Genomic DNA, 26,780 nt, shown 5'->3' with positions numbered 1-26,780 from the left:
TCATTTAGCATCTGGAAAATTTTCTTATGTGGCTGGATCTGGCCGAAAAGTATGGGTGGAGTCACAGGGCAGCAGCCAAAAACCTAATTATGTATGTGGCTTATTGACTTATCAAAAAAAAAAAGTCAATCATTCATATTAGTGTGGTAGACTAATTCTAAAGTCCGAGGACTTTATTTATTAGAACTGCTAAATTAGGGACTAGGTTGGCAACAGTTTCCAAAGGAGAAGCTCTTGTTGGAGAGAAACCATCATGCCGACTTGTTTTATTGTTTGTATGTTTCACAGTAAAATGATCCAGTCTCACCAGCCTTCGTATTAGAAGGAGCAAAGCCATCATGGAGTGTAGACTTTTGTCTGTTTAAAAACATGTATCAAGTTAATGGATTCATGACTTCCTCCATTTCATGACTTCAAGGGTTTTGTGAGGAGACCTGAAAAATTGTAATTTTGAATAATATAAAGACTGTGATTCTGGAGACCTCGGTTTCTGTCCGACCAGTTTAGTCTTCTGTGTTTGTTGACAGTGACCTGACTCACTGAAATGTGCTACGTAATGACTTTATGTTTGTGAAGAGCTAAGTACTCTGATGTTTTGATTTTTTTTTTTTAAGCAAATATTTTGAGGCAGAAATAATGTATCGTGTCCTTTGTTAGGTCTCATTGCCCAGGGAAAAGATCACCTCCAAGAACCTTGCCTACGACACAAAGAGTCGCTACTTTCACAAACTGCTGGTCTCTTTTCTGGTTGTTGGGTCACAGGTGGCTCACCATTCTGAGTTTGCAAATAAAGTGCATCTTGATAAATTAGGTTAAAAGTGGGAGAACGTTCAGGCTGAGAACGTCAATTCAGCTCTCAGCAGGTGCAAGTTGAAAGTGCCTTTTTGCAAAAAGCCACCACCAGCTCTGCACCTGCTCCTTGGAGAAGGAACCAGGTATCAGAAGGGCTGCCCCAGGAGAAAGGACTTAAAATCATAAGCAGGATGTGGCTGTTTCCTCTCTAATAGGGGCATGCTTGTGCCCTCTCAATTACACCTAACCTAACTGGAGGCCGCATGTGAGGGGGCCAGAGAATGTGCGATAGTTAAATACCTGTGAGGGTACCTTATTACTTAGATTCTATCAAACAAACCCAAGTGGAGGAAATATGCAAACATTACTGTTTCACCTAATACTTTAATCTTTTCCTTGAGGTCATGTTGCAGATGGAGAGTAAAATGACAATAAACGTGACCGCTAATGAAGATGGGGAAAGTGTTGAAAGGGTCTGGTTGAACAGAAAAAGAATGCTGGAAAACCATGGGATAGAAATGCAGCTGGGAAGTTAAGGCAGACACTCGGTGCTCCAGGGAAACTGGTTTCCTCTTCTACTTGGTGAGTTGTCTTGTGTTTCCCCCACGAAGTGCAGAGGTTGTTTCAGGCCATCGGATGATAGAATTGCAACAACTCCAAACCAGGTGGGGCAGTCATTGACGTACTTGGGAGAGGAAGTCATTTCAGGGCTATAGTTCTAGGAGAAATGAAAGTTATTCTGTGCAAGTGTTTGACTTTGAAGGGGGGAAGGGTGGTTGACAGCAGGACAGGAACTGCTGTGTACATTTCCTCTTCCTGTTTCCTTAACTGACGTCCCCAGGCAACTCTCCTTGGCGGGGGGAGTGTTCTCCACTGCCCTCTTTTTAGCCTCCTTCCCCTTGTTTACATGGCACCTGCAGCAAGGAAACTCCGTCCAACAGGGATGGGACTGGGGCTACAAGAATTTGCTACAGACTGTGTTAATGTAAGGGTTAGGAGATTCACAGAAATGAGTTTTGAGAGGCTGGCACCAGCGTTGACTTAGAAATTCTGATCTCACATGTTCATTTTTCCTAAAACTGAAGGGGCCTGTTTCTGGAATCTCAAACCTTTGGGCAAAGGTCCAAATTGCAGAGTGGATGGAAATCATCTCTTATTTTAAAGGCTCACGTACACTTTAGAGAAGCAATTTTTCTAGCCCTGGACTTAAGTAAAATATTATTATTCTCTTACACTTTTGTTTATTACTATAAACAAGCAACTTCATTTTAACATTTACTCTTTATTGTGTCGCATGAAGTACCTACGTAATGCAAGTATGTACTGTACTAAAATACCTATATTTCCAAATAACATTATATGGTGTAGCCCACAGTCTCTGCAGAAGCATCGTGAGTAACCTGTGCCTTTATGCTTTACAATCCATTGTTGAGTGCTGTGAAAAGTATGCTAACAGACGAAGGAAAAGAAATAAAGCTAAGTATGAATACACTTTTCCAAACATATACAGATGCAGCTTACAATGGAACCCAATGGAAACAAGTCAAATGACAACATTTGATGTAATATCTATAAAATGTAGACTCTGCAATAAAAAGCCAAAGGCACATAAAAATATATTTTAACTTTAAAAATAACTTAGTTACAGTAATACTTTGCTCGTGTCTTACCAACATGTAGCCGACGGTCAAAATTTCACGAGATAGATATAATATGTAGGGATATATAAGAGCTACGAGAAAATCCCCCGAACCCATCAAGTTGTTCAAATGTGAAAACAGAGAACAGTTTAAACACTGAAGAATTTGCTACGGTGAGCCCAAATAATGTAACATAGAAAAGAGTCTAGAAAAAAGGCTTAGGTGTTAAATAAATTCTGACTTCTTCTTGCTCAGAAAACGCTGGAGTTCTGTCAAGTTCTTTAACGTGACTTGTGCAGCCCTTCGTAGCTAGTGCCAATCCCGGCCGAGCCAGAGTTCTTACGTGCCCGGAAACAAAAAAGGTGAGCTGAACATAAGCAATACCCGCCGAAAATGGGTTCGGACTGACTCACTTCCTTTCTGCCAGGACGGTTGTTTTTTTTGTTTTGTTTTGTTTTTTTCCCTAATTGTTTTTGCAACAGGGCATAACAGGTACAAAAAATATTTCGTAGGAACCTTAGTTTAGAAAACCCATCACACACAACTGCACACATAGCCAGCGAAGCTCTTCTCTTCGACTGTGGTTTAGTTTTTATTTTTTGATACCTTTTACCCCAAAGGACAAGAGTGGGCGGTGTCTGTTACTTATTTTTATCCATGACATTCAGCACCTCATCCAAAAAGGAGGGCCCCAGGTCGAGCTGCAGGGACAGGAGGGACCCCGTGAGGTCAGAGAGGGACTCCTCCGACTTCGTCTTCTCCTTGACGAGCTGGCACGGGGCAGGGTGGTCAAACAGGTCCTCGGCCGGCCAGTCGGGGTACTGTTCGGAGAGGCTGGAGGAGTGGCTGTCCCTGCCCTGGCTGGACTGCGACGCGGAGCCGCTGGAGCCCCACGAGACGTCCCCCTGGTGGCCCGTCCCGTTCTCCAACAGGCTGCTCTTCTCCGGGGCCTTCTCCTCCACGACGGGCTCACAGCTAAGCCGGGGCAGCCTGGCCGGCCCAAAGGACTCCTGTTTGGAATTAAACGTCACGGGCGACAGCAAGGGCAGCATGAGCGCCTGGGACCCTCCGATGGTCGGGAGGGAGATGGCGTTTTTGAGCACCGGGGAGGGCGTTTCGGTGAACATGGAGTCGGAGGTGCTGTTGGCCCGCAAGAACTCGCTGTGCCCCGGGAACGGGCCCAGGCGCGCCTTCTCCGGGTTCCCGGGCAGCAGCTCGTAGTTCCCCTGCAGGAAGGAGATGTCGCCGAACACGTCGTGCTGGCCCTCTTTGCCGATGTGAATGGTGTGGCGGAAGTCTCCGAGGGGAGGGCTGATCATATCGGGGGACAAAATGTCCCTCAGTTTGAATTTCTTGCCTTTCTTGTTATTGGCAGCTTTTAGGTAAATTGGGGTTTTGGCTGGCATTTTGGAATTGGAGAATGTCTACTTTGCGACAGGGAAAAGGGCCACTTTCTTCACAGCTGTTCTGTTTCCGAAAAGCCTCTTCTGATACGATCTGTCACATCATTTTTTTTTCTCAAGTAGCTTCCAGAAGTGGTCTCTGAAATGAGCTGGGGTTTAAGAGGCCTTCCTGAAGTTACAGCCAAGTGCGGTGTTCTGGAGAGCCAGGCATATCATCCAACCCCTTCCACGATGGGGAGAAACCTGGAAAGGAAACCAAAGCAGGTTATAGTTAGCTGGCCCTGCGGGGGTCACTGGGGCCTGCCTTTTCCACAAGAGCCTATATATAATGGCAGGCCCAGTTCCATCCAGAGCCAAGCCTGATTTTGTCTTCTCCCTCCATCAAGTGGGATAAAAACTTTAATCTTCGGGTCTTTCACTAGGGGTCCACTAATCTTAGTCTTATTTCAGGGGGAGAAAAGAAAAAAAGGAAAGAAAGAGATGAGAAACCTCATACCTATGACGTCAGCACTTTCTAAATATGGCCATGGACACAATTTTCTGCACATGTCTAAGATTTTAGATTTTTCCTCTATTATAAGAACTGCTGTCAGCACATGACCAGAGTGATTTCAGCTCCTTAGATACAAGAGGATTTGCTTTAAAATGTGTTTTCTCTTTTGTTTGGTGTTCATACTAGCAAGACTGATAGTATTTTGTTGTTGAGTTCCGTGTCCAAATAAAATTAATGCAACATAGTGAATAGTCCTATAAAAGCGAAGGGACTGGAAATATTTACTAAGTGACACTGGTCAACAAAATCTAAGCAAAATGCATTCGCACACATTAGAAAACAGGGATTTCGGTATCAAAAAATAAATCGCCCTTTCTCAGTCACCTCCAGCCAGTAAGAGAGCTGTAAGAGCCAGAAGAGCTGTAGCTGGAATCAGGTTGTGGCACAGAGAGCAAGGCTGTCAAGGGTTTCAAGACTTGAGGCATTCTGAGATGGAAGGAAAAGAACTAAACTGCTTCTTTTCACAGAAAAAAAAGTGCGATCACCTATAACAGGCTGGGTCTTCACTTGGGAATACTTCTGAAACATTTACTGATAAAGCTCAAATCCTCTCCCTCGAGTGGAAGGAACCCCAAGGAAACCTCCATGATGTGGCTCCTTGTGTTAATGCCTTTGTGGGCAAAGCCTAAGACCTTCTTCTAACCTACAGAATATGGCAAAGAAGATGGGATGGCCCCCCTTGGTTAGGTTATATTATGAAAGAGTCCATCTTAGCAGACTGAGAAAGACTCCTTCAACGGCCTTGAAAAGGTAAGCTGCCGCGCTGAGGGAGGGCTGATGGAGATGAATTCTGCCAATAACCTGAGGGAACTGGCGAAGTGATCCCCCCCCCAGTTGAGCCTCTGATGAGACCGCAGCCCTGACAGCTGGCTCACAGCCTGATGAGACCCTGGAGCAAAGCCCTGCCTGCACTCCCAACCCACAGAAACTGTGGGACAATTACTAGATGGTGGTGTGAGCCACCAAGCTTGTGGTCGTGTGTTACCAGCATGGAAAACTCACACACCCCCCTTGCACATGCTAAGCTAGGTGGTGTGGGGCTCCAGGTTCTCATCTTACAGAAGAGAAACTCTTCATCTCTTAAGAATAACCCTCTAACTCTTCAATCACATCAGCTGATGTGGGGAAGGTAAAACCTTTCCCACTGCAGGAATTCCTGAAATGGCTCGGTGAGACCTCTCCCATCGGGCACCCCTCCCACTGGCAGCAGAGCAAATAAATAAATAAATAAGTAAATACTCCAAGGGCTGAGTCGGGTGGTGGCTTGAAGAGAGCCAGCCACATGTGCTTTGTAGCAGCCGGAGGCCGTACGTATCTGCTGCATACTTCTTTCCTTTTGGCGAGAGTTTTAAATTCATTTCCCCGTGGCAGGTGGAAGGCACTGTGCCCTGGCACCCACTGGCGAGGTACCAACTAGCTCTGTTTGGGAACTGGCTTGCACCCAGGCTCGACAAGGCAGGGAGCAATAAGCTGGAGAGGCCCACCGTGCCCTGGCTTCGTGTGTGGGGAGGAGGCCCAGACAGCACGAGGGGATTTGCACCCGGAGTTAGCTGACCTTGAAGCTGCCACCTGGGACCACACACTTGCCATCTCTCCCTCTCTTCAGTCCCGACTAAGGCCCTGGCTCCAACAAGCTCCCCGAGGTGCTGCTGTTATGGCCACACAAGGGTGTCCCGAGGTTCTGCTTCCCACTTGAGGTGAGGATCCCAAGGAAACACTGTGTCACTCACAGAGGGGCTTGATACCGAAGAAGGGGACACTGCGTGTGTAAGAAGCCAGGCTGGTGGGTCCAGATGTTCTCTCAATTTTCACTCGAATTTGAGTCTGGTGGCAGTCACCAATGTTACAAATCTAAAGTCTTGGATCCCAACATCAGAACTTCCTGGTAAGGGTCTAACACCCCAGGGCCCCTGTCACCCAGGGTAGCGGGCGTTGCCTTCCTGCGCTTCTGGGCACAGCGTGGTGGACGAGAGCCTGCAGGAGCCGCCGGGGCGCCGAGCCCACAGAAGGTGGGAGACAGCCCCGAGGGACAGCTGCCCACTGGCGCGGTGTCCTCAGCACACACGGCCAGGAGGACAGCTGCCATGGAAAGATACAGTGTGTCCACCACAACTCAGGGGCAAGCGAGGGCTGCCCGTGGTCAGCTGGTGGAGTCAGGGTCATGCGAGGCCAGAAACCGAGGCAGAGCACTTCAAACTATGCAGAAAAATACCAAGAAGACGCAGCCAAGCGAACGGGTCGCCGCCCTGCTGACGGGATCCCGCACCATCGCCCTGCACTGGAACAAGGACGGCGTGAGCTGGGGACAAGGGAAACGCTTGCACCCGGAAGGCTCAGGGGAGGAACGCCTAGCCCTCCCTCCCTGGCCACGGCCACGACCACGGCCACTGCCACAGGCACTGCAAGCCCCTCGCCAGAGGCTAGCTCGGCCTGGTGAAAGCTGAGTTTTAGGTCAGTGGCATGGACACAAAGGTGGGAAGGAGGCAACAAAAAGTAAGGAAAGGGCTGGTGAGTGAGGGCCACAGAAGCTGCGGGCAGTGGGACGGGAGTGGGAGAGAGAGAAGATACCGTAAAAGGCCTTTTCCTTTCTATAAATATTTACACAGTGTTTACTGCCTGACAGGGACGTAGGCTTCCAGGACTTTGCAAACAATAATTTGTATTGAATTTTTACCATGTGCCAGTGCTACGAGCTCCCAAATACACTGGAAATTGTTTTTTGGGTTTTTTTTTTTAAGGAATTTTGGACGAAAATGTCAGTTTTACAACTTTAGATGAGTAGCTATTTGCGACGGAATGCTGGGGAAATGGGGCTCTGACCCCATGCCCCTATCTTCTCCGTCCTTCTCCAGCTCAGGGGCACCCACGCTTCATCCCGCAGATCACTATCTGGCGAGGAGCCTGTCTTACACTGGCTGCTTCCTCCCCTCCTTTTCGGGTACTCTGGGCTCCCGGGCTTCTCAGCCGATGTACATCCATGGCCCCTTTCCCTTCCCGGCCGGACTATTCTCTCCGCATCTCCTCTGCCCTCGCTAGTACGGAAACCTAAGGGCGGTTTCCTCAGTGGTCACAAAGCAGCGGGGCCCGGGGAGGGCACGCTCGCGCCCCTGGGAGCCACCAGTGGGCGTCACTGACGGCATCTCTGTGTTCCGGGCACGGTTCCAACGCAGCTCCTGCACCAGAGCCCACCAGGCTGCTACCGTTAGGAGCTCCATTTTACAAATGAGGCTCTGCGGTACGGACGATGGGTCTTGAGTCCCTCTGCCAAGGCTACGTGGCTCCGAGGCTCCGAGCCGAGCGGCCGGGCTCCAGAGTTGAAGGTCTCGACGCTGAGCGAGCATACTTGCCGGGAGTTCCGTCGGCGGCCCAGTTAGGAAGGGGGTGCATCCCAGAGCCTGCTGAAGATACAAATGTGTGCTAACACCCTGGGCTGATGAGGGGGAGGTCAGGCCCTGCATACACCGTGGTGGGAGCCCCAAAGGACCCCAGCTGGGTGGCAGGTGGTTTGACAGTATCTATCAAAACTGCAAGGCCCGTGCCTTCGACACCAGAATTCCACTGGCAGAGATTTACCCGGTTTACCCATGTGGGAAATAATACCTGCACAAGACCGTCCACGCAGGAACTTCCAACGGTCTGGAGCTGGAATGACCTAACTGTCCACTGACAGAGGACGGGTTACACTGAATTAAGGCGCACCCCGTACAAATGAATATCACACAGGTCTTAGAAAGGACGAAGCAGTTCCTTGTATGCCGATATAGAAAGAGCTCAAAGATCTCTATCTTCGAGGGGAAAACAGGTGCCGAAGTATACAGACACACTTGTCTGGGCTTGCAGGTCTGTAAAATCTCTCCACAAGCTACACAGGAAGCTAAGCATGGGGCCGCCCACGGGGCGAAGTGGACGGAATACGACAGACGAGGGCGGGCGAGAAACTTCTCACTGTATATCCTTTTATGATTTTGGGTTTTTGAACCATGTGAATGAATTAGCAATTAGCTATTTAAAAAAAAAGGAAAAAAAAGTGCTGCTTAGGGCTGAGGTGCACGTTGGAGCGAATTTTATATACAGGTCCCGGAAAGCCTACTGCGTCTGGCCAACTGGACCCTAACGCAAATGTTTCTGTGGCGATTGTGTTCAAAAGCCAAAATCTAGGGGTGCCTGGGTGGCTCAGTCGTTAAGCGTCTGCCTTCGGCTCAGGGTGTGATCCCAGCGTTGCAGGATCGAGCCCCACATCAGGCTCCTCTGCTATGAGCCTGCTTCTTCCTCTCCCACTCCCCCTGCTTGTGTTCCCTCTCTCGTTGGCTGTCTATCTCTCTGTCAAATAAATAAATAAAATCTTAAAAAACAAAAAAACAAAAAAACAAAAGCCAAAATCTAGGGTGGTGGCATGTGGGTGAGACCTCATGAGAGGGCTGACCCTGTCTCGCCGGGGCGTGGCCCAGGGACAAACCACCCCCTCCTGCAGGGACCAGGCAGTCGCGTTCAAGAGGCAGCACCAATGTTATCTGGCAGAATGGAAAAGATCTCACAAGAAAAGGTTTTTAGTCAGAAAGAAATGAGAAGAGGCAAGAGACATAAGGATGCAGCCAGTGTCCATGTGGAAGGAGGATGGGCAGGAAGAGGCCTGGGGCTTGGGCATACGGTTCCTGTCCAGACGGCGGCTAGTGACACAGACACTGCTCTACGACGGGATGGTTCTACATGCCCAACCCGAAACCCCATCCCTGCTCACCATTTTCAGAAAAGGAGACCTGGGCTCCGGGAGGCTGCTGGCAGCTGACCGGTGGGGCAGTCGGCAGAGCATGGGCGAATCCCAGGGGGAGAGCCTGAGTCAGGCTGACACCGGAGAGGCTTTGCCCTCTGCCCAGAAGGAAGTGGGATCGCTTGGGAGGGGATGTAGGATGGGGTGGGAGAGAGGAAGGAGGGGCTTACAGGCCGGATGTGAACTACTCCACCAGGACTGGGGAGCAGGCCCTCTGGGTGTTCCATAGGCCAAATGAAGAGAACTGCTAGCCTTTTTCTATCAGGCAAGACTCTACCAACCATCGTGACCCCCTGGTACAGGACCACCCACAGGATGCTGCCCCCCCACACCTGGGGGCTCTCCCGGCTCTCCAGCTTTCTTGTATTGCCATCATTCCCCTACTCCCACCGTCTTCCTCAAATCCAAAGACAGAAAGTCAGAGGGAAGGAAGGCAGGAAGGCAAGAAAGAAAAAGAGCAGAAAACAGAAAGAAATCTTCCCATGTGGAGCCTTTTCTCAAAAACCCTCCTCTTGACCCTGAAATCTCAACTCTCCACGATCGCTAATCCCTACCTGTGCGCTCTTGGGTCACTATTTGCTCCTCTTTCTCCCCTTCGATGACACTTGAGATAATATTCATCTGGGAAATTAGATCCCTTAGAAAACGAAGGTCCCAGTCCCTGGGCACTGGAAGAGGATAGATTCGCCAACGAAAGGGGTCAACTCCCTGGTCAGTGGCTTGTCACCCTCTATCAAGGTGAGAGAGAACATCCGGCAGATGTGGCCGCACAGAGCCCAGCTGCAAATGCACAGGCCCCGGCTTCCAGGGATTTATGAGAAATCCAAGGGTTCCAGGATTCAATAGGGCTTGAGGGGAAGTTAAAGTCACGGTTTTGATAAGAACGGCCAAGTGTCGGGGCGTCCTTCCGGCACTAGGCTAGCCCATTCCATTTTCCGGTGACTGAATGAAGCATAAGTGATAGTGTCAGTAAGAGAAATCATCGCAGCAGGGATAAGTCAATGGAAAACAAAAACAAAAAACAAAAACCCCGAAGCAGCCCTTTGATTCATTTCCTTACCATCCTTTTGGTAAATAGAATGATGCCAAAAAGACCAAAGCAGGGCAGTGGCCAGGAGGTGGGCAAAGACAGGGTTCATTAAGAAGTGACACATGAACGAATCAGTTCCTGAATCACTTAAGAGTTGACGGGACTGGCAACTCATCTGAAAAGAACAAAGAGCTTTAGATTTTAAAAATCCCATTTATTTTAAGAAAGGAAATGTTTGGTTAGTCCACTAATTATTTTTAGAGTAATTCTTGGTGGAGAGAGAGGGTAAAAAAGTTCTTGCATCCTACGAAACAGGTTGCAATGTTAATTTGAAACACACACGTATAAAAACAGGGGCAGGTGGGGGGTGGGGAAACCATCCCGAGGGACCTTCGGGCTTTTTCCTTTCTTCTGCTTTCGGGAAGTCAGTGTGCGCGGACTTCCCCTTGCTTGCTTCATTGTCACATCCTTCAAGGACATCCTAGCTTCTGATCACTTTTCACCCTGCCTCCCTTCTTCCTAGCATCCAGACCCAGCACTGCTGCACCACCCGGGCCCCAAGCAGAAATATGAAACAGGTCCTCCTTCAAGCCAGAACCATCAGTCCCAGGGACGGATGATGACCAGTTAAGAACCTCTCCAACCCCAGCCATCTTCAGGGCACTTCTCTCTGCCGCCAACAAGAAGATAACACTACTGTGATAAGTCCCAGAAAACTGTATTTGACCCTGGACTCCATTCATTGATTGATAAAAAATATCTATTTATTTATTTGAGAGAGAGAGAGAGAGCAGGGGGGAGGGCCAAAGGGAGAGGGAGAGAGGGTCCCAAGCAGACTCTGAGCGAAGTGCGGAGCCCAACGCGGGGCTGGATCTCCTGACCCTGAGATCACGACCCGAGCTGAAACCAGGAGTTGGACACTCAGCCGACTGAGCCACCCAGGTGCCCCATGGACTCCACACTTTAGAAGGGATAAGCGTTACCTGAAACATGTTCCTGTATGTTCTGAGGAGTCCAACAGGGAGACAAAGAACTTGGTCATGACATGTGAGAAGCTGAAGGAGGGGAGCAGCTGAACAAAAACTCCAGACGGAGGGAAAACAGATCTTTAGGAATCTGAAGGATTCATTTAACTGTAATAGAAAAGGGATTAATTTGTTCTCTGAGGCCCTAGGATTACTGGGCAGAAGCTACAAGGACCTAGATTTTGGAAAAGCCAGGTTTCTCAAAGATGGAGTAGGTGGCTGGGGGTGTGTGATCGAGGTCTGGGGACGTCCCAGGGAGCAGCCCTGATCCCAGGCCTCCTCGGTGGTGCATGGCAGGTCCCTGCTCCTTCTCAGTCTCCTACCCAGGGATACTATTACTGCCAATTTCCTCATGACCTCCTGTCACATTCGCCTGTGAAAACGCTCCCGGACTTTAGCTAGAAGACTTTCCATTTGAAGATGGCCATGTTTTTACTAATCTAGGGATGACAACCCAACCTCCTGGATCAGAAACACTAAAATATTACCACAGTGTGGGCACTCATGCCAGTCCTTTCGCAAACCTCCGTAGGAGGGCTTCTCTGAATCAGACAAAGAATGTGAAATTCATGGGAAAAAAGTCATAGTATTAGAAGCTTCACATTGAACTTCAATCAAAATCTAAGACAGAAAAAAAAAATGTAAGCAGAGGAACACCCAATGAATGGCATCCTGAAGAGATGCTTTTCATATTTTTATTCTATTTACTCCACCCATGAGAAGATAAGAAGATGCCGTTTCTATTTTTAGATTCTTATCCTCTCCCGTATCATCCAAACTGAGGACAACACAGCTCTACGCTGCAAGGCTGGGGCACTCCACGAGCTCCTCTCGTGGAAAGGGCCTTACAGCCAGACTGAGCAGACTCTATTTTACTGACCCACTCAAAAAGCCTGATGCATTTCACCTTCGCTTATTTATAAATGGACTTCTCGTTTATGATTCAGCAACAGCTTGTATTTATTTTTCTTTTATGACCTGCTTTGTAGAAACCCACAAAATACCATATGGGAGACTCACTGCTAACTCGTGTACACACCTCACATTTATAGCATCTAATTGTACTAGTTGAAAGATTTTTTAGAAGCCAAATTGGGAGACGGCACCTCCACCTCGAAAGTCCCCACTTTTGAAGATGGGCCATTACACACCCTGTCTCCCTATTAAAATCCGTTACTGGGGAGGACGCAACATGGACATGGATCCCTGGGTGCTGTAGCAAGGCAGGAGGAGGACAGGTTCTCCTGACTCACTCATCACAGCTAGTTTTGCATGGGGCCCAGTCTCAGGGCTGGAAGGACCAAGGCAGCACTCTAGTTTGGGGGATGCGAATCACATGACCCCATTACCGTGAACTACTCGCGTGCTTCCATAACTAATGGATCCCACCTGATCTGCAAAGCTGCAACGACATTATCAATACAGAAAGAGAATTTGGCCCCCAAAGGTTAGGTCCCTTGATTACTCTATTTCTCTAATAGGGTAAAAGGACAGATATGGGATTTTCCACGTTATTCTCCCAACCTACTCCAGCCCTTGATAATCATTCATTCTCATTGGATGGGCTGACACATGGCTTCTCCGCCTCATACCAGCACTGGGTATATTTGGAAGCGGCAGTGGCCATTCCATTCTCCACCCACTTTCAAGGCAGGCTCCCCTGTGTTATTTGTACAGAAATATCTGTACACAAATATTTGTTCAATAAATGAATGAACGTCCCCTCAGACCAGGCTGAGAGCTCTTCTACGGACACAAATGGGCTCTTCTCTTTTTGCCTCCCACTACACACAGCACGCAGGGAACATCAAGCCAAGAAGGTTTTAAATCCATAACCCCTGAGACCCCTTCCATCATGAGGGATGAGTTGGTTTGCTCCCGAGTGCCAAGCCCCAGTCCAAGTCTCCAGGGGCTCCGCAAGGAAGTGGCAAGTTTGAAATGCCTGTTTCTCTGGAGAATTTACACTTGTGACTATGAATGGCTAACAGGTGAGTGTTTGCCCTGGGCCAGGCGGGCACTACAACACACCTCTTAGGAAACAATCTTAGATTAAGCCCGTATCTCAGGTCAATCAGCCAAAGCCGTGGAGGAGCCAGGATTTCAGCCACCGCCGGACTCCACAGTCTGTGCTCTTACTTGCTGCTGGATGGCTAACGTGACAACTGGCACGCAAGTGAGTTTAGAATGGAGTGGCCACTGCAGGCTACCTGCCTCCAGGTCTGACAGGACAAAGAAGAAACCACACACTATCTCAACATCAATGAGAGGCAGAGAGGGTAACTGCACCTTGTTAGGAAACAAGAATGAATAAAATGGTCCTAGACACCAGCTGAAAGAATTTTGTCAAAAAGAATCTCAAAAGGAATTTGACTTGATGTAAAAGAAAAGCCAAAAGATTAAAATTTTGCAGTTATAAAAGCCCCCTGAGGCTGGAGGAGAAAAACAAACATCCTGTTCTAGAAAACAGCGTTCATTTCAGTGCCGTTAACTCTTCCCAGAGGAAGCACGTGCACCGGCCACCACACGGCTTTCGCTGGGGACAATGGCTCCCTTCCCTCACTGGGGACGCTTCACTTCCCCCGCAACTTTCTGAAACTAAGAACCCTGTGTTCCTTACATGGAATGTCCTCCCACCTTCTTACCATCAACCCCTCCTTATAACATCCCCCAAGATCCGCTTTAGTCACTTCCTTCCCAGAGAAAATTCCCTCAGTCACCTCACGTAATCCAGGCTCAGCATTGCACTGGCGGAGGCTTTCTGAGGACTCCTAACGAGGCTATTATTTGTTATTTTTGTTTTCTGATTATTTTGTTTCTGTTATTTTGTTTTGTGATTTTATGTCCCGCATCTCCAGGTAGGGGCTAAGCTCAGTAAGAAGGAGGTAGGCAACCGTGCCATGAGTAAGAGCCACTGCGGATACAAATCTCCTCTTTATGATGGATTCCCGACAGCCTCCTTCTGGGCAATGAACACCAGAGGCCCTCAAATGTTACTGAAGAAACCCTTTTAGTTTTCCCTCTGTCCATCCCTTAGTCCCTGCGTCTGCAGGTTATATTCAGTGGGCCAAATCCAGACATTGGCCTGTTTGTGTAAATAAAGTTTTATTAGAACACATGTATGCCCATTCTTTTATATGTTGTCTCCAGCTCAGTAGTTCTCCACTGAGGGTGATTTCACACCCCCACCCAGGCGACATTTGGCAATGTCCAGAGATGTTTTTGATTCTCATGACTGGGGGTGGTGGCGCTACTGGCATTTAGTGGGTGGGGCTCGGGGAAATGCTAAACATTCTACAATGCACAGAACAGCCCCCACAACAAAGAATTATCTGGCTCCAATTCTCAGTAGTGCTGGTGTTGGGAAACCCTGGTAGAGCTGCTTTCACATGACAAGGTCAGAGCCGAGGAGCTGTGGACAGGCTATGTGGCCCTCTAGGTCTAAGATATGAACTGACCCTTTACAGAAAAAGTCTGAGCCCCTGCCTTAGCTATGGCATTTCCACAGGGTTCGATGGTTGTTTTTCATCCCCCAAACCTTAACAATCCCCCTGCAATGACAACCCTGCCTGTGGCTTCAACTATCCCCTCCAACAATAACTTCCAAATCAGTGTCTTCAGCCCACACATAACATAGTCTCAAGTTACTACTCAAGGTAGCTCTGCAGACCACGGCCAGTGGATGAAAAGATGAGTAAAGAAATCAAGAGTGAGCTACTAGAAACTTTTGACATTGCCGTAACCATCGAGGACAGGACCAGTGGCTTTTTCTCCTTGGATGGGCTATTGACACGTTTGGGAGCTGGGTGTGGGCCCAAGGTACTCGTGCACACTGCTAGTACCAGTCTACGGTGGATTGGAAATTCTAAAACAGACATGAAGAAAACACCGCTCCTGCACAGACAGCATCGGACTTTTACCCCCCAGTCTTTTGAGACTTCAGCTGGCTCCCCCCAGGCACTTCCTGTTGAACTTGTTCCACACGAATGTGCCACCTTTCTCTGCCTCCCTAGCACAAGCCTCCCGTACTTTCCTCTCGGTAAATGGCAGGAAGTCACCCAAATCCAAAACGCGGCTCTTACCCCCAACTTCTTCCCCTGCCTCATTCTCCACATCAAGGCCCACTGCTGTCGCCCCTGCTCAACCCCAAGGCCTCAGCCTTTCCTAGGCCTCCAGATCGCTCTCCTGCACGAGAGCATTTGCTTCCCCACCTGTCTCCCTGCCTCCAACCTCATCTCCTCGAGTAAGCCAGCTACAATGCTCAAGTGACCGTGTCACTCTTGGTCTTCAAAGGCTGGCCCACCCTTTTAGCCTGGACATAAAACTCGTGTGAGGCCCACTTTAGCGGTCAGGGTCCTGCCCACTCTTGCAGCTAATATTTCCTGCCAGCCCCCCCAAGACCTCTTACTCCGAGCCTCTACTGTACCTTGTTTATCCCTCAAACCCACCAGCTATCACACTTGGCTGCAATCACTACTGGGTCTCCCACTGGGCTGCCTTCTGCGGAGACAACTAGATTTAATTCATAGTTGGCACTGAACAAATGTTTGTTGAATGAATGTACAAATGAGATTGCCTTGACTTCCTTCCCTGCCTGTCCTGTTGAAAATGCAAGATGGAGTTTTTCTAGGACCCCTATGGGGAAAAATAAATAAATAAAATCATTGAACGACAGAGCTGTGGCCTCTTGTGGCAAAGGCTTTCTTTCCTTTTTCCATCTGTAAGACATTTTAACCTTTCTCTATCCACACAGGGTAAGATCTTACAGGCTAGCCATGCAAGCTCCTGTAATTCTACAGGCTCTTACAGATCTTTGGGATTAAGGCAGAGAATATTTGTCATCGTGCTATTTGAAAGGGAAAGGGCTTCTATCCTCGACTGCGACGTGCAAATAGCGTCTCAGAGAGACAGGCAAGACTCAAGAATAAATTGACAATACATTCCCCTGACTGCAGACTCGCTAGTTATATTTAAGTCAATCTTAAAGAATGAGGCCCTGGAGAAACAATGAGCTCACTCTCCAGACCTTTCCTTTCAAAAGGAAATGGGTTAAGGGGAAATTTGGATTATTTGGCCCAAGAGGTACAAAGAAACCTCTAGAAACTGTAATGGACATTCTACAGAAAATGGCTGCTTTGAATAGCAATGTGGGACCAGCACAGGGCAGGTACTTAAGAAAAACGCCTATCGAATGAAGGAACATATTGGCAAACACAACAGTAGACAGAGCTCTCACTGCGGTTCTAGGCCTTAGGGGAGAAGACACCTGGGCTAAAACTTGGAGCTGGGCTCGCAGGCTCCTTGCAGAACTCCTTGCAGAACTCCGGACACACGTGGGTGCCAGTTGCCTTCTGCGTAAATGGACATAATTACCCCAAACCCGCTTCTCTTAAAGGTGCTTATAAGAGCTGAGAGCTAGGCAAACACCAAGCATCATCTTTACACCAAACGAAAAACCAGAGCATCTCCTAGATTCAACATGCAGGAAGGAAGCATTCTATTGACAAAATAACGACTTTCACTTTCTCCTTCATTGTCTGTAGCGGTCATCAAGAAAATGGTCGTGTCCGCTGTGTGAACCTTCTGCACAACTGCAACTCCCACCTCCAGCTTGCTCAGAGGACGCCAACTTCCCCTACAAATGTACACGCATCCTTTCTCTCCAGGTACAATTCTCCCAGCCTTGAGAGCGAAGGGGACTTCTTGGGAGTTGGGCAAATTACAATCAACCGTTATTGATCACGTAAAGAAAAATGTGAGGGCCTCTAGTTATTTCCTTAAATATCTGGTACGCTGTCAGGTGAGAGGGAATCTCTATGGTCTCAGGGACAGAAGGAGCCATGTGATAAAAGTTCATGGCGAGGCCAGGTGGGGCCGTGCCTGAGGAAGAAGTCTACGACAACTTGAGTTAATCAGCTTGAAGAAAGGGAGAGGCTTTCCCGCTGAGTCTGAGTTCCCAAGTGGGGATTCCAGAGGGGAGGGAGAGAGGAAGCATTCCTGCCTGGGGAAGTTAGGGTACGTACCCTCTAGGCCAGGCCCCTGAGAGGAGCCGTCCCTGGCAAGTGCATGTAAGCTACGGACATGCAGAGATGATCTAATCATAGACCTGGGTGTAAGATTTATCTATCCTTAGTATTACAAGTACCTTATGATGGTGGTTCTTCACCCCGTGTCCCCTGGAACGCTCAGAGCTCAAGGAAGTCACCTCTGGTCACTGGTGAAGGGAAGGGAGGCTGAGAAAAGTAGGGCCAACTTCCCTACCCGTTCCTTCCTCCTCTTCCACTAAAAAAATTCTAAAATCTGTTCATAGACTGGGTTTATATTTCTTTCTTTGTTTTGGCTAGGAAAAAAAAAGTTTGAAAGAGAACTGGGCCAAGAAGGGGGACTTGTTTTCCGTCTCTCAACTCTTAGGGCCTTAGTTTTATCTTGTCAGAATGAGGGAGGAGGGCCGAAATAAGGATCCTTCCATCTGTGAAATGTTAGGGTCTGTGATTCTACCTCTGCAGAAGCATCTAGTTCCCAGGGAATTCTAAGGAAAAAATGGAATATTTTTTAATGAAGTTAAGAGCATCCTTAGAATCAAAATATTGGTTACCAGCTTATAAAACGTTCATCTTTTCCCATCCTTCCTAGTACCAAATTAAAGGTACAAAGCAATGCCAGTAATTTTCTCCGGGAGCCTCAGTTCGCTCATCTGCACAGTGGGGACAGTAACAGTATCTTCTTAGGAGACAACACACGTCAAGGGCTTGACAAAGTTCTGTTAGGCAATGAGCTGACTAATCAGTGGAAGAGGCAACTATTACTAATTATTCCAAGAAACCAGAGCTGCATAAGTAACAACAGGCCAGAAGTTCACTGGTAGGATTTTTCTCCAACCTTATTTCTTTTAAACCTTGGGATCTGGCCACATGCATAAACTGATTGTTTTAAATTGTGTGAAAAAAACCCCACATGTTCTGGTTCCAAGCGTAATTCCTCATTCTGAAAAAAAACTGGAGTTGGAAAGAAGTCACCCTTTCCCTCCCCGCACTGCCCCGGGGACATGTCGGCAGCGCCCCACCCCACCTGTCCCACAGGGGAGCCCACGGCTGAAGGCTTCGCCACGAGAAGACAGAACAAAACCCACCCATGAACAGAAACTTAGACTAAAATTACATGAAGCCAAAAAATCAACATTACTGTGGAAGACCCTTCACTCTGAAGCCATCTGAGGGCAAGAAAGACAGTTTGGAGCTATGACAGGCACGCACGCGGCTTGAGGGGATGGACTGAGAGGTCACCTGCCTTCATCCAGCCCCTGGCTAGTCACTCGCATCCACCGACAGCTGCCCAGCCGAGAAGACGAGAAGACGAGCAGCAAGGTCTGGGGCTGGCTTGTGGGCTCCTTACCACTAGAACCTAAAGGACCGGAGGTGGCCTCCCTTTGAACGTGCGTGTTCTGTCGCCTGGGAAACAGTAACGTTCCTAGGGCAGGATTTGAACAAGCTGCTAAGTGAACCTGACCTCTGGCCCGACAACACTGAGAGAAGACGGTGCCAGAGGCAGAATCATGCCACAGGCTGGGGCTAGATTGTCTGCTTTTCCGTTAGGTTCTGTTGTTAAAAAAAGATGAAAGCTGCTATAAACGAGCTTCCGCCCTACCTTCAGGGAGCCAGCAGGCTGGCTAGGTAGCCAGGAGGGTCAGTAACTGATCACTTAAATGCAGTAAGTGTCACAACACAAGGTTAAGACACTGCGGAACTGCCGCGGATACAAGGGGGAGGAAGAGTCAGAGAATGACAGTACTCTACAGCCCGAAAAGCATCCATCTGCTTCCTCTGCACCCCCATCCCTCCCCTTCCATGGCTTCACAGATGAGGGGGCAGAGCCTACCCAGAGAAGGGCTGGGGTTTGCCTTGTGACACAGCTGGCCAGTCGAGCCTCGTCTCCTGCTGTGTTAAAATCAACGTTAGATGTCTGAACTGACCCTTGGCAGAAAAAAAAAAAAAAAAGAAAGAAAGAAAAAAGAAAAACTCCAAAAAATTAAAATAAATAAATAAATAAATAAAAAGGGTAAGAAATCAAATACATCCTGAAATGGCAAAGCCACATTAAACCCAAAATGCCTTGTTTAAAAAATGTGTGCAGCCTAAATGATCGTAATGAATTTGAACAGAACAGGTCTTTTTCAACTAAACACACAGCGATTTATCATTGGCATGATGTGTCCACAAATATGACCTTCGAGTTGTCACCAGAACATGACAGATTCCCGAGTGTGTAAGCTGTCTAAATAGAGGCCTGACTTTGAAGTTCTCCGCCCTGCACGCTGGCTCAGGCTGCCTCGCTGCAGATCCGCACTGGTCTGTTTTTTCACCCAGGGTTTTACAATATTAGCAGTAAGAGAGCTATGCTGATAAGTGTCACTGCTCCGGGCTAACTGGACTCTGCAGCTAGAGGTGACCTAGCACCAAACGCCTCATCGAAGAGATGAGAAAAAGACCCTGGAGTCCATTCATCTGGATCAAAGCTAAGGCCAGACCCTGCTGCTGCACGTCGAGTACCTCTGTGATTGTTCTCATCAGTCTTGCACTAATTTGATCAAATAGCAGAATGACAGGTGTGCTCACACCTTCCGGTGTGTCCTTGTGGCTGGCTCTAACCCTGTGGTTCTCTAAAAAGTCCTTGGGTTCCTTCAGCTCTGCAGGGCAGACTGCGGTGTGTGGCTTCTGCCTCTGGCTCGATGGCTCCCAGAGTGTGTTTCCTGCCCGACTAAACCTGCCAGCTGCTCTGTGGGCTAATGATTTCAGAGACTCTGGACACCGTCTCCCTGTGGAGATTCACTAAACACAGTGACATATTAAATGCTCTGAAAAGTCCTGCAGAAAGGGACCTTAATCAAGCTAGTTTCCCAAAGAATCCTTTCCTGATGCTATTCCTATCTCGGGGTACGAGGTAGGTGGTGCTGTCCTAGCTAACTGCAGACTGTTATCACTGCAACATGGTGTAACAAAGAACCGAAGCCTAGAAGGTGAATAATGACTTTTTCAAATATGCAAACAAAACCGAAATCACTGAAAATCAGGTTCTTTTAATTTCAAATCTGAGACTCGAGGAGGATTCTACTATTAATCCATGACTTGGGCAAGCAACAAGGATTCAACATATACTAATTTGGAATGCACCAGCTTCCAAGTTTGCCTGGCTATTCAGAAACAGAGAACTTTTAAAATATCAATATCATGATTCATATTATAAAACTGTGGTTTCATTTTAAAAATGGCTTTTCCACCAGAGGTACTGTTGAACTCAGACCATCATCATGAGACACTGGTGAACTTGGCATTGAAGAAATGTATCAAGGCCAAGGAAGGCTATTTTTTTTTTTTTTTGGTAGGGAAAGAAACATACCCAACTGTTGCTGTAAAACTATTTGGCTACTTATATTATTTATTCTGGTTTGTGGGGTGCTGTTTCCTTTTGTAACCTTTAAAAGAGTGGGGCAGGAGAAGGGCAGATTCCAAATGGAGGCAGACAACTGGAAGGCTACTGCTCCTGGTTTTGAGGCAACCTGAGTTATTTCGAGCTATGCTTTCTAGAACCCCTACTTGGGTCTGAGCAGCCTCCCCCAGCTACTCACAATCCCGTAAGTCCAAGGCAGCGGAGGCCAGGCTGGCCCCCCCCCAGGTTATCCAGGGCACCTCTAGTGGGTTTCCCAAGCCCCCTTCCTCTCTCTGTCACACCAGAAGCTTATCTGGCAGGGCCCCAGGCATGTGTAGAACTTGGAACTGTTAATGCCACCCGACTTCCGCCAAGGACAGAACCTTCCTGCCCAGCTTACTGGTGGCTCCTGCCTCTTGCTTAGCCCCTCCTGAAGCAGTGTCCTTACGAAACATGTATTAAACGTCCACTGGGTGCCACGGGATTGAAGGGCCCGGCACTGTGGGTGTGGTCACTGGCCTGAAGGAGGTGACCATCCAGACTGGTTATGGGACACTGGAACCCCTGGCTTCTCAGAACTTCAACGCGAGGATGTGGTCCACCTTAAGCTCCACTTCATCCTGGGCTCGTTCCTGGATGTCTCGGGCTTTTCTTTCCCCTTTTCACTTCTGAATCCTACATTTTCACGTGGCACATCTGTTCATTTATGGTATAAATTAAATGCTCAGGTTAACTCTTAGCACTTTGATGATGGATCCACTGCAGGAGAAGACTGTTGCCATACCAGTGAGACCATCTTCAAAACTGAAATCGTTCACATGGTATCCCCAAGGCTGGCAATTACTGCCAGCTTCCTTTGAATATGGAGCACTACGAAAGGAGTTCCAAAACCCTCACAAGAGTCATACGGAACAGCCTCCCCGCCGCTCCTCCCTAGTGGTGGGGGTGTGGTGTTCAGTACAAGCTCAACTAGACCTGAATTCAAACCTGATTCTGCTACTTACTCAGCTGTGTGACCTTGGCCAAATTACCAAACCTTTCTGAGGCTGTGCTCTCATCTGGAAAATAAGAACAATACTATCTACCTCAAAGGGTAGTTATGGATATTAAACAACAGAGCCAGTATTAGGCACCTAGGAAAAAAATACAAGCAACAATGAAAGCATCAACCTTTTGTTGTGCTTACTCTGGACTGGGCACTGTTCGGAATGCATCACTTTTTTTTTTTTTTAACTCATTTCATTCTCAGAGTTAATATTATTATCCCTATTTTATCATTGCTAAGCTGTGGTATGCAGGCTAAGTAATTTGCTCAAAGTCTCATAGGTATTAAGTGCCAGAGCAAGGCTATGAGCCCAGGGCAGCCTCAGAGAGGCTTCTTAACCTCAGGGCTTTTTCCCCATCGCCCTACCCCAGAGAGGTGCTGACACTCAGGCGGGATTAGCCACTCCTGCATGCCAATTACATTGCATAGGCATATTTAGGTTTGCTCCTTTCAGTGTAATTTTGGGCAAGTATAAAACAGGTCTGCCCTCAGCTTCCACATCTGTAAAATGGGGATGTGACCAGTTTTCCTCCACGGCATGATTGCTAGAAATAAGTGAGTTACATCGAGGTAAAGGGCCGAGAAGATTGCTTGGCATTCAGGACAGGCTCCATGTAGGAAGTACCTTTATCATCCTAAGTCCTGAACAAGTGATATATTAGCAGAATTCTTGGACTTCAGTGCTTGCTAAAGGAGATTTTGTATCTGGCTGAATCTACCAGTTTCAAATGACTATCCTTGTTCTCTGGCAAACATGCTGCATTTAAAAATAGACTGAAGTTCTTCTTCAATCAATGAATAATCAGGTTCGCAGGATTCTGGCTAGAAAGAATTAGGCCAGGCTGAAATGAAATTGGACCAAAAATAAGAATTTTAATAATTAAAAAGAAAACATCAGAGGGGTCTTTCTGGAGGGTCTCTTCAGGTTATGAACTGTACTTCACGCACTGGATAAACACCGTGGCTACTGGGCACAGAGCTGGTGAAAAATTGATGGCCTGGTAAAAATTTGGGGGTGATATGGGTTAAAACAACTTTGTCCCCACTGCTGTTGAATACCACGAATTCTAGAAGCAAAAAAGGGCAGCTTTTGTGAGCATGCTGGACATAAAACAAAACACCACATTAAAGGAAAAGCTGGACAGCAGACAGACAAACCAGCGCATGTGAGCACTTCTGCGATAATTTTTAGGGCTTTGTATTTACTCTTCTTGCACATTTATATTTACAATGAAAAGAAAAATAAAGTGCAACACTCATTACTTTAGCTGTCTTTACATGTTAAGTTCAGATAGAAAACAGAATTTCCCTGCTCAGATTGGGAGGGAAGGGGGAGCTCATCTTATTTCATGTCTGTAGCCGCTGCCACAGCCACAGCGCCGTGTTCCAATCATGGAATTCATAATGTAAATCTCTTGCAGATGATACCACTGGAAAACAGAAACTGCCATGGACCCAGAAACACTTCCAAATTTCTGTAAAGTTCTTATCTGCGAGCCCAGAGGCTGGTACTCAAGTGTCGCGTTCAGTGAGCGAGGCCCATTGGGAAATCGACATTCTTTGGGAGACTTAATGAAGAACTTTCCACCATTCCTCGACTATACAAATACGCCCAATCCCTGATTCCACATGTGACAATGCTGAACATTTCACAGCTGCCCCAACTCATCTCCTGAGTGTTTAAATCTCTTCGGAAAAGGGTTCGTGTCACACACCTACAGTCTAGCTGATTCTTGAACTGCCAATCAGAGCTCATACAAATTACAGGTGGTGTCAAAGACCTCTAGAAGTGTCCAGAAAAAAGGAGAAGTTGCGTTTCTTGGTTGTTACATGCAAGATCTTTTCTAAGTTAGAACATTACAGGAGTCTTTTAAATTGCCTTTGAGATACCCCTGGGGCATCATCACAGCTTCCCGTGGAGCCTTTTGTCTCCCTATGATGTGAAGGGGAAGTCTCCAAGACTGGCTTTGCTATTCAAATACGGACATCTGCTGCACTCTTAATTTCTTGTTCTTTCTAAAAGGCAGCACCCCCAAGAAACTCTTGAATATTGTGAGGCCTAAAAGTTGGGGGTTGGGAGGAAATCTTTGTCTCCCTAACACAGTCATCAATTCCCTCACCCTTCCCAGCACCTCCCTCCCTAGAACCCCCCCCCCACACACACCCTCAGTATACACAAGCAGCGACTCCCCCAAATATACCACGGCTGGAAGGATTCATGTTGCAATACCCTCCTGACATTCCTATTCCCGCCCTCATTTTAATTCACTCACTTTTTTTTTTTTTTTAAACAAAATATAATTACTTGACTGTCAGCCTGGGCTGCACTCTGGGGCTTTTACTCTTTTCAACACAGCTGCGCTCCGGGCTTTGATGCTGCTGTCCACGCAGCTTGTCCCAGCCACAGCCTGGCTCTCGGTAATTCAACATTCAAGTGCATATTTATTTTTAAACTGACCTCTCCTAGACTGTACAGTATAAGGGAGGTCCTGCCAAAAAATATGCTACTTTCTATTTATAAGATGAAACACATGCCTCCCAAAGTCGAGAGGGGGATGGAGTACAATAATTCATAACAAAAAAATGACTGGCCAGATCCATTCGTCCTCACATGTCTGATACTCGTCTGTGTCAAGACAGTTTCAAGGAGAAAAAAAATCTTGAAAACGCTTCAGCTGTTCAGAAACCACAGTAAAAAACAAAACAAAACAAAACAAAAAACCATTATAAACTGCCAGATCTGCAGGTTGGAGCTCCAGCCACAATGCCCTCTGTCAAGGGAGGAGAGGGCACCCGGCGGGTACTGCCACCGCAGATCCGCACGGTGCACCCATGTGCGGCCCTGGTGCCAACCCATGATGGGAGGGGAGCGGTAGCCATGTGCGGTTTGTTCTCGGATGGAAAAATGCAATACGCGCCCAGAATGGCTGTCAATAGCTCGGAGGGTGCAGCGTAGCCGTGCAGCTCCACCCTGAAAAGTGGTGGGCACAAATGGTGGAGCTCTGCGTCCTGGTCATGCCACCCGAACCCCTCCCGGTTTGCTTTATGGTCTCCCTTGGTCCTTTGGACACCAGCTGGGAAGGCGATGTTCTCGGTATCCCCGCTCCCTAAGCGTTTCCAAGCCTAGTACCCCGGCGCACGCCGGAAGCGGCCACTACCGCGGATCGGACAGACTCACAAGCAAAGAGGAAGGAGCCCTGGGCAGGCAGCAACTCACCAGTCACCCCGACGAACCCAGCCGCTGCCCCACGGCGGGACGCCCCACACGGACGCCTCCCGAGGGCACACGCCGTCCCGGTCCGTTACCCGCAGATTCAGCCGGCTCGGCCGCGCGGCACCTCACAGCACTATCCACTCCGAGTCGGCGTGAAGGCCCCCAAGGCCGCGGGTCTCCAGGCTCCGCCCGCGCTCCAGCCCCGCCGCTGGGCTCCTTAAACCGCTCCGGCCACACTCGGGAGGGAAGGTGCGAGCCAGACTGAGCGCGCAGCGACGGGACGCTGAGCCTGAACCTGTGAAGGGCGGGGCCGCTGGGGGCGGGGCCGACGGCGCAGGGGGCGGGCCTGGGCGGGCCGGAGGGTGCGCGCGGCCCCGAAGACCCACCCCGCCGCGGTACCTGTGCCCGGGCTGGGCAGAGCGGGCGGGGGTCAGCCGCTACAGTGCCTGCGGGCCCCCAGAGTACAATGGGCACCCATCGTTACCGCCCTGGCGCCACCTTTAGAGATGCGGCTTTGATCCGAGCCGCAGCGTTCAGCTCCCTCGGCACAAAGAGAGGTCGCGGGAGACACTCGGTTCAAAGAGGGACGCCGGGGTGCTAGCGCCTGGGTGCCTGAGGACAAAGGGACTCCGCCCGCACCCGGACACCTGCACTAAACCTCTTGCGCCCACCTCTCCTGGTCCCAACAAGCCGATCTAGCCCGGCGAGGCTCGGGCGCCGCGGACGGGTGACTCTCGAGGAAGGCGGCCACCTGACCGCGCCGACCCTGCCCCGGCCCCGGGTCCCCCAGCCACTCGTGGCCCCGGCTCAGGAGAAAGGTCGTGTTTTGTCAGTTTCCAGCTCGCTCCCTTTGGAGCTGCTACCAAAACCCGGAGAGTGGATTTGGTGCACTGGAGACGCCCGGGGCTGCGAGCCGAGCGAGTGGGCACGCGAACAGCCGACGCTGCAGGTTTTTCCAGTCCAGGGGGAGGTGTTTCCTCTCCCGCGGGGTCCCTAACGAGACTTGCCTGAAGCTGGGGCAGGCGGGTGGCGGCGGTCCCCGACGCGCGACGAGGCGCAAGTGGCGCAGCTGCGGGCCCGGGAGCCTAAAATTCCGTCCTTGGAGGCACCTGCGCCCGCCGGTCATTCCCGCGCCCGCCGGTCATTCCCGCGACCGCCGGGGCACGCCCCGCCCCTCCGCCCGGAGGCCCAGCTTGGACCCGGTTAATTAATTTTCTTAATCCGTCTCCGTCTCTTCCTTCTCGAGTCCTCCGCCTGGGTTAATGAGTAGGCGACAGGAAAGGGCGGCGTTTTCCGGCTGCGAGGTCCCAGCCTTCACGGTCGGCCTGGGGAGGCGGCTGGAACCCCGGGGCGGGGGGGCGGGGGGGAGTCGGGCGCTCCGGGCCTGGCCCGGGCCCTGGGACTCTCGGGTTGGACGGAAATCCTGGCACAAAGCAGATACCCTGCGGAGGACCTTGACTTTCCCGAGCGCCATCAGCTTCAGGTCCTCACCGCAACGCCCCCCGGGTCTGAAACCTTCAGGAGGCACAATGAGCCGGCGTTGTAAGCCTCGGCTGACGTTAAGGTGAAGTGAAAAGGAAAAAGGAAACGCACACAACTGCTCTGGAGAGCAGAAGACTTGGGTGGAGTGGTAAAACCCTCAAAGAAAATACTAGTTGGCAGGTCAAATGGACGTCAGGCTGAAGTCAAATACAAAACTCAGCTGAAGAGATGTTAGAAATCTGACCAGCAAAACAGTCCAGGAAGATAAGAGACCCAGCGTTGTTTCTTTTCTTCAAATGACAACGGCTCCAAAGTTTCCTTTGGCAGATACCTGGATTTTACTCCAGATTCCTCAGAGTTTTGCTTGGGGTTCATATTTCAAAATATATGTTCCATTTGGCACGAATG

At 49.1% G+C, this 26,780-nt stretch overlaps 1 protein-coding gene across 3 annotated transcripts; it reads right to left on the bottom strand.

The window, feature by feature from the left end:
- Window positions 1-2,054: 2,054 nt before the first annotated feature.
- CDC42EP3 (CDC42 effector protein 3) lies at window positions 2,055-26,031 on the bottom strand. 3 transcript variants are annotated; one of them, XM_087863730.1, is made up of 2 exons: window positions 25,898-26,031; window positions 2,055-4,078 (listed from the first exon to the last, which is right to left on the bottom strand). In XM_087863730.1, exon 2 carries the CDS (start codon window positions 3,836-3,838, stop codon window positions 3,074-3,076), a length of 765 nt encoding a protein of 254 aa, XP_087719856.1. In that variant the 5' UTR covers window positions 3,839-4,078; window positions 25,898-26,031; the 3' UTR covers window positions 2,055-3,073. The 3 variants fall into 3 exon arrangements, with proteins under 3 accessions (XP_087719856.1, XP_045665010.1, XP_045665014.1); XM_045809054.2 differs by lacking the exon at window positions 25,898-26,031 and adding an exon at window positions 24,894-25,546; XM_045809058.2 differs by lacking the exon at window positions 25,898-26,031 and adding an exon at window positions 7,299-7,572.
- Between the last annotated feature and the right edge of the window lie 749 nt (window positions 26,032-26,780).

The sequence above is a fragment of the Ursus americanus genome, chromosome 7, assembly GCF_024610735.1.
Source record: "Ursus americanus isolate L20-20 chromosome 7, mUrsAme1.1.p, whole genome shotgun sequence".
Classification (NCBI taxonomy): Eukaryota; Metazoa; Chordata; class Mammalia; order Carnivora; family Ursidae; genus Ursus; species Ursus americanus.
The sequence above is the reverse complement of the archived record's forward strand: the minus strand, read 5'-3'. Positions and strand labels throughout refer to the sequence as shown.

Bases quoted from the DNA above. Each gene is read 5' to 3' on its own strand.
- CDC42EP3 (XM_087863730.1), bottom strand. From the start codon at position 3,838: ATGCCAGCCAAAACCCCAATTTACCTAAAAGCTGCCAATAACAAGAAA.